Source organism: Blennius ocellaris, assembly GCF_963422515.1.
Source record: "Blennius ocellaris genome assembly, chromosome: 13".
NCBI lineage: Eukaryota > Metazoa > Chordata > Actinopteri > Blenniiformes > Blenniidae > Blennius > Blennius ocellaris.
In genome coordinates, this window is record NC_137662.1 from 26208569 (window position 1) to 26218568 (window position 10000).

At 53.0% G+C, this 10000-nt stretch overlaps 2 protein-coding genes across 2 annotated transcripts in view; both read left to right on the plus strand.

Moving 5' to 3' along the window:
- Positions 1-10000, plus strand: part of slc1a4 (solute carrier family 1 member 4) — a 31150-nt gene that overhangs the window by 1103 nt on the left and 20047 nt on the right. The window lies entirely within an intron of this gene.
- Positions 1475-3950, plus strand: sertad2b (SERTA domain containing 2b; the record flags this gene model as incomplete). The annotated part of the gene is given in 5 exon segments (XM_080507514.1): positions 1475-1552; positions 1554-1940; positions 1942-2172; positions 2174-2314; positions 2316-3950. Coding segments are annotated over 5 exon segments (1194 nt in total). The 3' UTR covers positions 2673-3950.

Consider the following 10000-nt stretch of genomic DNA (forward strand, 5'->3'; position numbering starts at 1 on the left):
ATGGTTTGACTCCACATGGTTTGACCAGTGTCACATGGTTTGACTCCACATGGTTTGACTCCACATGGTTTGACTCCACATGGTTTGACTCCACATGGTTTGACCAGTGTCACATGGTTTGACTCCACATGGTTTGACCAGTGTCACATGGTTTGACTCCACATGGTTTGACTCCACATGGTTTGACCAGTGTCACATGGTTTGACTCCACATGGTTTGACCAGTGTCACATGGTTTGACTCCACATGGTTTGACTCCACATGGTTTGACTCCACATGGTTTGACTCCACATGGTTTGACCAGTGTCACATGGTTTGACTCCACATGGTTTGACCAGTGTCACATGGTTTGACTCCACATGGTTTGACCAGTGTCACATGGTTTGACTCCACATGGTTTGACTCCACATGGTTTGACTCCACATGGTTTGACCAGTGTCACATGGTTTGACTCCACATGGTTTGACCAGTGTCACATGGTTTGACTCCACATGGTTTGACTCCACATGGTTTGACTCCACATGGTTTGACTCCACATGGTTTGACTCCACATGGTTTGACTCCACATGGTTTGACTCCACATGGTTCGAGGACTGAAACCATGTGGAGAATTCTGCTTTACAGAGAAGTTAGAAGAAGAAGAAGAACCTCTTGAGGTGAAAACGTCGTCTCAACTCTTCTTCTCTCTACGTTCAGGAGAAGAGGATTTGTATGGAGTCTCATGTATGGAGTCTCATGTATGGAGTCTCATGTATGGAGTCTCTTGTATGAAGTCTCATGTATGGAGTCTCTTGTATGAAGTCTCATGTATGGAGTCTCTTGTATGAAGTCTCATGTATGGAGTCTCATGTATGGAGTCTCATGTATGGAGTCTCTTGTATGGAGTCTCTTGTATGGAGTCTCATGTATGGAGTCTCATGTATGAAGTCTCTTGTATGGAGTCTCATGTATGGAGTCTCATGTATGGAGTCTCATGTATGGAGTCTCTTGTATGGAGTCTCATGTATGGAGTCTCATGTATGGAGTCTCATGTATGGAGTCTCATGTATGGAGTCTCTTGTATGGAGTCTCATGTATGGAGTCTCATGTATGGAGTCTCTTGTATGAAGTCTCTTGTATGGAGTCTCATGTATGGAGTCTCTTGTATGGAGTCTCATGTATGGAGTCTCATGTATGGAGTCTCATGTATGGAGTCTCTTGTATGGAGTCTCATGTATGGAGTCTCATGTATGGAGTCTCATGTATGGAGTCTCATGTATGGAGTCTCATGTATGGAGTCTCATGAAAGGATCTGAAGTACTGATTTTCCTCCCTGGTGACCACAATGTTGTTATTACTGACTGATCAATGACGACGGTGTTTGTCTTGTTTGTGTTGTTTGTGGCGGCATCATGAAATAACAACAACAACATTGTTGGTAAACAGAGAGAAAGTCCGTCCTGTTGACTTCCTGTCGTCTCGTCTGTTGCAGATATATGTTTGGTAAAGGAGCGAAGAGGAAGCTGGACGAGGATGAAGAGGGGCTGGAAAGCAAAACGCTGGAGGCGGCGGTGGCGGCGGGCGGGGGGGGCTGGCGGGGGGGCTGGCGGGGGGGCGGGCGGCGCCCCGGAGGGCCTGTCCAAGGTGTCGTACACGCTGCAGCGGCAGACCATCTTCAACATCTCTCTGATGAAGCTGTACAGCCAGCGTGCGCCGGGCGAGCCCCGCCTGGAGCGCCGCGTGCTCATCAACAACGTGCTGCGCCGCATCCAGGACGAGCTGCGGCGGGAGGGCTCGCTGCGCCCGCCGCTGCTGCTGCCGCCCTCGCCGCCGCCCGACGACCCCATGGACGAGGGCTTCCGCGAGGCGCCGCCCTCCTTCGGCGTCCTGGCGGCGGCGGCGGCGTCCTCCCCGCCCTCTGCGCTCCTGATGCCGGCGCTCGCCGCCCCGCCCTCCCCCCACCCCCACGGCGCCCCCGGCCTTCCACGGCCGCCCGGAGGCGTGTCCGGCCCCCCCGGAGGCCTGCCTCACCCCGGCGTCCCTGCTGGAGGAGGACGGCGGCGGCGCTCCGTCCCCGCCCACTCCTCCGCTGTCGCCCCCCCCGCCCCCCCCTCCAGCCATAACAAGGACCACAGCAGCTAACAGTATGACCGTCACTACCTCCCCAGTTGTCACGCCGACTGCCCCCTCGCCGTACCCGCCCCCCCCTCCCCCCTCCCCCCTCGCCCCCCCCCAGAGACTGCAGGACCACATGGGCCAGAACAGACGTGGCGGGTGTTTTCCTGGTGGAAGGTCGCCGCTCCGAGCTGCGGCCGCTGGACCCCCTCCCCTCGGCGCCGCCCCCCCCCCGCCGGCCTGGCCGACGTGTCGCCCTCGCTCGCCCCCCCTCCTCCCTCCGCCTCGCCAGCGGGGTTCCTCTCAGACTTGGCGCTGGACGACGTCTTGTTCGCCGACATCGACACGTCCATGTACGACTTCGACCCGTGCACGGCGGCGGGGGCGGGGGCGGGGGTGGTGGGCGTGGCGGGGGGCGGCGGCCTCGCCAAGCTGTCGCCCGCGGTGACGGCGGACGACCTCCTCAAGTCGCTGGCGTCGCCGTACGGTGGCCCCGCCCCCCAGGTATCAGCCAGTCAGCCTTTCAAGATGGACCTCACAGAACTGGACCACATCATGGAGGTGCTGGTCGGGTCGTGACTCCGGGGCGGAGCCACGGTTCGACTCCCGGCTCTCCACTACCCAGGACGGCGTTTTTACTATGTCTGTTTGTTTGTTCTTTCAAAGGTCGGTAATTGTAAACATCGATGGTGATGTCAGTTAGAACTACTATGACAACTATTACTACTTCTACACACACACACACACACACACACACACACACACACACACACACACACACACACACACACACACACACACACACACACACACACACACCTATGGCTTTTAGCAGAGTGCCTTTCAAAGTAACCACTTATTCAATTCCTGTTTTTACAGTATTTTCTTCTCGTTCTTTCACTTCAACAGCCTCGAGACGTTGCTCCTCATTCTTTTCTTTCTTTTGTTCTTTTTTTTATTTATTCTATTGTATTAAAACTGTTAAGGAAGGTAATTTCTCATGATCAAATAATTATTATTTAATCCTTATCTTATGACAGATGCTGTGTTTTGTTTGTAAAGCGAGCACAAAGAGGAAACCGTGGTTTCACCAGAGTGCTGCAGGACACGGCTCTGCTAGATGTTACTGGGAGGAGCTCTTAGAACCACCGCCTGGTGGTACTGGGAGGAGCTCTTAGAACCACCGCCTGGTGGTACTGGGAGGAGCTCTTAGAACCACCGCCTGGTGGTACTGGGAGGAGCTCTTAGAACCACCGCCTGGTGGTACTGGTGGATGGAGACGAAGTTCTCGGTTCTATGGGTTCAGGTCTTCACTTTGTTCTCTATGTTCTGGCTGTCGTGGTGAAAGAGAAGAAACAAACGGTGCTTATCAATGCAGGTGACTTAACTCGTTTGTCAGAATGGATCCTTTATGTTCTGCAGGTGACCTTTGACCCTCGAGCTTCCTGTTCTGATGAGACGCTCCTGTTATGAAATACTAGTAAAGAAGCTTTCACCAACATGACCTGAGCAGGAGGGGAATAATGCATCTTCACTGTCATGTTGTCCCCCCAACTCTTCTCATGCCGGTCCAAACAGGGAGGAGTCTATTTCCGTCATGAGACGTGTTGTAATCTCTACAATGAGAAACTCTGTGTGAGACGGCTGGTAGCTTTATGGCTTCAGGTCATCACAGAGGACGATTGGACCTGCAGCCGTCCACCGCCGGAGCTCGTCTGTCTCCTTTCACTTTGTTTTTGGACGGCAGCGTCTCAGATGTCTTTTCTGAACCTGGTCAAACGTACGAGACGCCAGCAGTCGTAGGGGCTCCGCCATGACGGGTTCATGGTCACGGCTCAAGACAGGATCCAGGGTTTGGTGCAGGCGAGGTGGGGGCGTGGTGCAGGCGAGGTGGGGGCGAGGTGGGGGTGAGGTGCAGGCGAGGTGCAGGCGAGGTGGGGGTGAGGTGGGGGCGAGGTGGGGGCGTGGTGCAGGCGAGGTGGGGGTGAGGTGCAGGCGAGGTGGGGGCGTGGTGCAGGGGAGGTGCAGCTGAGGTGGGGGTGACAGTATTACAGCGCAGTGTTGACTTGAGTTTTGGATACGGGCCCTCGTGTTGATTGATTGATTGATTTGACTTTATTGTCATTGTACAGGTACAACGAAATTGCATTCACATAGAATCTCATGTTGTGCTCAGGTCTGCTCATCTTGCAAGTCTTGTTTTGCGGCGGCCCTCCAGACTCGTGTTGCGGCGGCCCTGCAGACTCGTGTTGCGGCGGCCCTACAGACTCGTGTTGCGGCGGCCCTCCAGACTCGTGTTGCGGCGGCCCTACAGACTCGTGTTGCGGCGGCCCTACAGACTCGTGTTGCGGCGGCCCTGCAGACTCGTGTTGCGGCGGCCCTACAGACTCGTGTTGCGGCGGCCCTGCAGACTCGTGTTGCGGCGGCCCTGCAGACTCGTGTTGCGGCGGCCCTGCAGACTCGTGTTGCGGCGGCCCTGCAGACTCGTGTTGCGGCGGCCCTACAGACTCGTGTTGCGGCGGCCCTGCAGACTCGTGTTGCGGCGGCCCTACAGACTCGTGTTGCGGCGGCCCTACAGACTCGTGTTGCGGCGGCCCTGCAGACTCGTGTTGCGGCGGCCCTACAGACTCGTGTTGCGGCGGCCCTGCAGACTCGTGTTGCGGCGGCCCTGCAGACTCGTGTTGCGGCGGCCCTACAGACTCGTGTTGCGGCGGCCCTGCAGACTCGTGTTGCGGCGGCCCTGCAGACTCGTGTTGCGGCGGCCCTGCAGACTCGTGTTGCGGCGGCCCTGCAGACTCGTGTTGCGGCGGCCCTGCAGACTCGTGTTGCGGCGGCCCTGCAGACTCGTGTTGCGGCGGCCCTACAGACTCGTGTTGCGGCGGCCCTGCAGACTCGTGTTGCGGCGGCCCTGCAGACTCGTGTTGCGGCGGCCCTGCAGACTCGTGTTGCGGCGGCCCTGCAGACTCGTGTTGCGGCGGCCCTGCAGACTCGTGTTGCGGCGGCCCTGCAGACTCGTGTTGCGGCGGCCCTGCAGACTCGTGTTGCGGCGGCCCTGCAGACTCGTGTTGCGGCGGCCCTGCAGACTCGTGTTGCGGCGGCCCTGCAGACTCGTGTTGCGGCGGCCCTGCAGACTCGTGTTGCGGCGGCCCTGCAGACTCGTGTTGCGGCGGCCCTGCAGACTCGTGTTGCGGCGGCCCTGCAGACTCGTGTTGCGGCGGCCCTACAGACTCGTGTTGCGGCGGCCCTACAGACTCGTGTTGCGGCGGCCCTGCAGACTCGTGTTGCGGCGGCCCTACAGACTCGTGTTGCGGCGGCCCTACAGACTCGTGTTGCGGCGGCCCTACAGACTCGTGTGGCGGTTCTGAAACACACGGCCCGGGCTGAACCCAAATAGTGCTAACCCCAAATACTGCGACCACGACTTGGAGAGACGCACACGAGAATGACGCCTTAGCATGTTTGGAAAGAAATCCTCAAAAAGGAGACGGAGGAGGACAAACGGACACGTCGTGACTCAAAGAGGACGAGCTGGACGTTGCAACAGGAGCTTGAAGTAAATCCTGTTAGCATCAACTAGCATTTTGCGTGTGAGCGTCTGCTGTCTTTCATTTTCCAACCATTACAAACTCAGTGTAAACCGAACCGTTCGAACCGTGAGCCGCGGCCGTGCAGCCGCAACCGTGCAGCTGCAGCTCACATCAGTCGCAGCCGCGATACGACTCCCCAAATGTCAGACACAATGGGACGGTGGTCGCGGGCTTCTGACCATTGCCTCTGCTACAGACGAGTACCAGGACCACTGAAGAAGAAAAGAATTTGGAGGCTTAAAAAAAAAAGAAAAAAAACTTTGTGGCACCTCAGAAAAAGTCAAAACTCAAAGTTGAGATTTAAAAAAAATTATTTTTTTAAAGTCCATCCATCGTCATGGCAGCAGTGTTCCTGCTTCAAAAAGCATGGCAGGTTTAATGAAGTGAAAAGATGCTTCAGAAGAGAATTGAGCTCATAAACACAGTCAGTCATTGGTATTATATAATCAGTATTATATAATCAGTATCAGGACCATGAGACAGTGCAGCTGCAGAGTTGTTCTGTCCAGACGACGGTCGAGTACGAAGGACAAAGGATCCAGGTGATTATTAACTGTGTTCATATTAATCAGGTCATTCTGTGTAAAACCTCACGTCCAGAAGCAGCAGCAGCCCTACAAAGTCACTATTAAGTGATTTAATGTGGTTTAACGGGTAAATGACGAGGGACGGACTGGATCTCCACTTTGATTTTAAGCTTGTTCTGAAGTGCATGAAGTTCTTGGTTTAGTGTTTTCATCCTCCAGTGGTTTTTCCTTCGGTGCCCCTGGTACTCTCCCGTCCCTCACCGTCCTCCAGCGGCAGTTTGGTTTGAGTCTCGTTTCTCCGGCAGACTGTGACAACCTTTACACAAGTTTTTGTGACATAGCGTTGGTGTTGAAACGTTTCTGGTGAAGACAGAAGAACCTTGTTGAAACACAGTGGCTGGACGACGGTAGAAACCCGTTTGCCTTAAAAGAAGAAAGCAAAATGCTGCGAGAACAAAGTGACGGCGGAATGATTTTAATGGAAGCATCACGAGTAAGACTGCGTCAAACCACCAAGCGTCTCGGTTAAACCAAAACCATACCAGTCATTAGGAACCACAGACCCCCCCCCCCCCCCCCCAGCACGTACAGTACCACCGTTTGCAGACGACTCCGTCTTCTTTCTTTCACTGTGTTTGGATTTTGGAGTGCTTGTTTTTTTTTTTTTTTTTTAGTTTTTGTCAATGAAGTTATTTATTCATCCTGATTTCTCTTTTCTATGTAAATATATTTATTTTTGACGTGAAGTGAACATTTGAATTGTAAATGTGTGTACAGAATGTGGCAGGAAGTTCTTATGAGACAAATGGATCCGAGTGAAATGATGAGTGGAAGCCATTCTTTCACACACACACACACACACACACACACACACACACACACACACACACACAGGTAGTTGTATTATCTAATTTGATTCCGTTCTATGCTTTGTGGTGGGGGTGGTGGCCATGAATTTTTTTTTGTACTCCTATTCGTCCATCACGTCATGCAGCAATACCCCCCCCCCCCCCCCCCCCCCCCCCACCACCTCGTCTCCCAGCTTCAGATGTCAAAGACTCCAAAGCCTGTCACAAACGCTTCAATGCCAAAAGTTCCTGTACATAGTGAACAACAGTGGAGCTCCTCAGACTGGTTTTCCTCTTTGTTCCTCAGTGTTTTGGTCACTGAGTCAGTCGGAGCTGCAGAAACAGACTGACCACGTGTCCCAGGCCCAGGCCCTGAACCAGGCCCTGGACCAGGCCCTGGACCAGGCCCTGGACCAGGCCCTGGACCAGGCCCTGGACCAGGCCCTGGACCAGGCTGGGTTTTACTACACCCCTCAGAGCTGTGCCTTTTTCTATGCAATACAACACAGAGACAAACTATGAGATTTATTGGGATCCGAACATGGACTGGAGATATATATATATATATATATATATATATATATATATATATATACATATATATATATATATACACACACACACACAATAAATTGTAAAAAGAATATATTATGTCTGCCTACTTCTTTTCTCTTGTTTCCTTCTTCAAAAGTCAAATATACTCTAACGTATGTAGAATAGAACTAATGAAGGTGAATTCCTTGAAGCTCTGATCCTCAATGAATTGACAGAAAGTTGATATCAAGTAAGACGGGATCAATAAGTATTATTATGTCTGCCATCAGCAGATGTTTGTTTGAGCTTCAAAATGAGTCCCTGGATTTTGTTGAAAGTTTGACCACGTCGGAGGCGGGGGATTCGAACCCGTCACTCTGGAGCCCGTCTGGGTTTGAACCTTTACATCAAAACTACACCACCGTTTTTCACTTTCTTCTAGTTGTACCCTCCTGACCACACGCCAGAACCTGACTCCTCTTGTTACTGTACCAGTTACTGGACTGTACAGGATGACTGTACCAGAGTTACTGTACTGTACCAGTTACTGTACTGTACAGGATTACTGTACCAGAGTTACTGTACTGTACCAGAGTTACTGTACTGTACAGGATTACTGTACCAGAGTTACTGTACTGTACCAGAGTTACTGTACTGTACAGGATGACTGTACCAGAGTCTCTGGTTAATTCTCTAGTTAATTATCTGGTTAATTCTCCAGTTAAGTCTCTAGTTAATTATCTAGTTAAGTCTCTAGTTAATTCCTACTGTAGCACCAACAATATACAGTACTGCACCGTACATGTAAGTCTCCTCCACAATGGAAGGTGTTTTATTTTGATGGTACTGCACCGTACATGTAAGTCTCCTCCACAATGGAAGGTGTTTTATTTTGATGGTACTGCACCGTACATGTAAGTCTCCTCCATAATGGAAGGTGTTTTATTTTGATGGTACTGCACCGTACATGTAAGTCTCCTCCACAATGGAAGGTGTTTTATTTTGATGGTACTGCACCGTACATGTAAGTCTCCTCCATAATGGAAGGTGTTTTATTTTGATGGTACTGCACCGTACATGTAAGTCTCCTCCATAATGGAAGGTGTTTTATTTTGATGGTACTGCACCGTACATGTAAGTCTCCTCCACAATGGAAGGTGTTTTATTTTGATGGTACTGCACCGTACATGTAAGTCTCCTCCATAATGGAAGGTGTTTTATTTTGATGGTACTGCACCGTACATGTAAGTCTCCTCCACAATGGAAGGTGTTTTATTTTGACAGAAACACGTGACGCTCCTCAGTTCAGTCCTGCTGTGGCGCAGTGGAGGCATCATGTTGTTACCAGTGACCTCTAGTGGTCACACGTGGTACTTCTACACACTGGGATTCAGTCCCGTAGTGAAACATGCAGTTTGTTTTCCTTCTTCAATCTTTCCATTAAATAATTAGAATAATATTTCCATTGTTCACGAGGAAAACCAAACACCTCCACCACTGACCTCCACCTCCACCACTGACCTCCACCTCCACCTCCACTGCTGACCTCCACCTCCACCACTGACCTCCACCTCCACCTCCACTGCTGACCTCCACCTCCACCACTGACCTCCACCTCCACCACTGACCTCCACCTCCACCTCCACTGCTGACCTCCACCTCCACCACTGACCTCCACCTCCACCACTGACCTCCACCTCCACCACTGACCTCCACCTCCACCTCCACTGCTGACCTCCACCTCCACCACTGACCTCCACCTCCACCACTGACCCCCACCTCCACCTCCACTGCTGACCTCCACCTCCACCACTGACCTCCACCTCCACCACTGACCCCCACCTCCACCACTGACCTCCACCTCCACCGCCACTGCTGACCTCCACCTCCACCACTGACCCCCACCTCCACCACTGACCTCCACCTCCACCACTGACCTCCACCTCCACCGCCACTGCTGACCTCCACCTCCACCACTGACCCCCACCTCCACCTCCACTGCTGACCTCCACCTCCACCACTGACCTCCACCTCCACCGCCACTGCTGACCTCCACCTCCACCACTGACCCCCACCTCCACCTCCACTGCTGACCTCCACCTCCACCTCCACTGCTGACCTCCACCTCCACCACTGACCTCCACCTCCACCACTGACCCCCACCTCCACCTCCACTGCTGACCTCCACCTCCACCACTGACCTCCACCTCCACCACTGACCCCCACCTCCACCACTGACCTCCACCTCCACCGCCACTGCTGACCTCCACCTCCACCACTGACCTCCACCTCCACCACTGACCCCCACCTCCACCTGAGGCGTGGACCACGTCAGCTGGCAGCCAGAGTTCCTCAGTTATTCTGCAGGTGGAGTTTGATGGAGGGAAAGAGGATGAACGCTTTTTATTCCT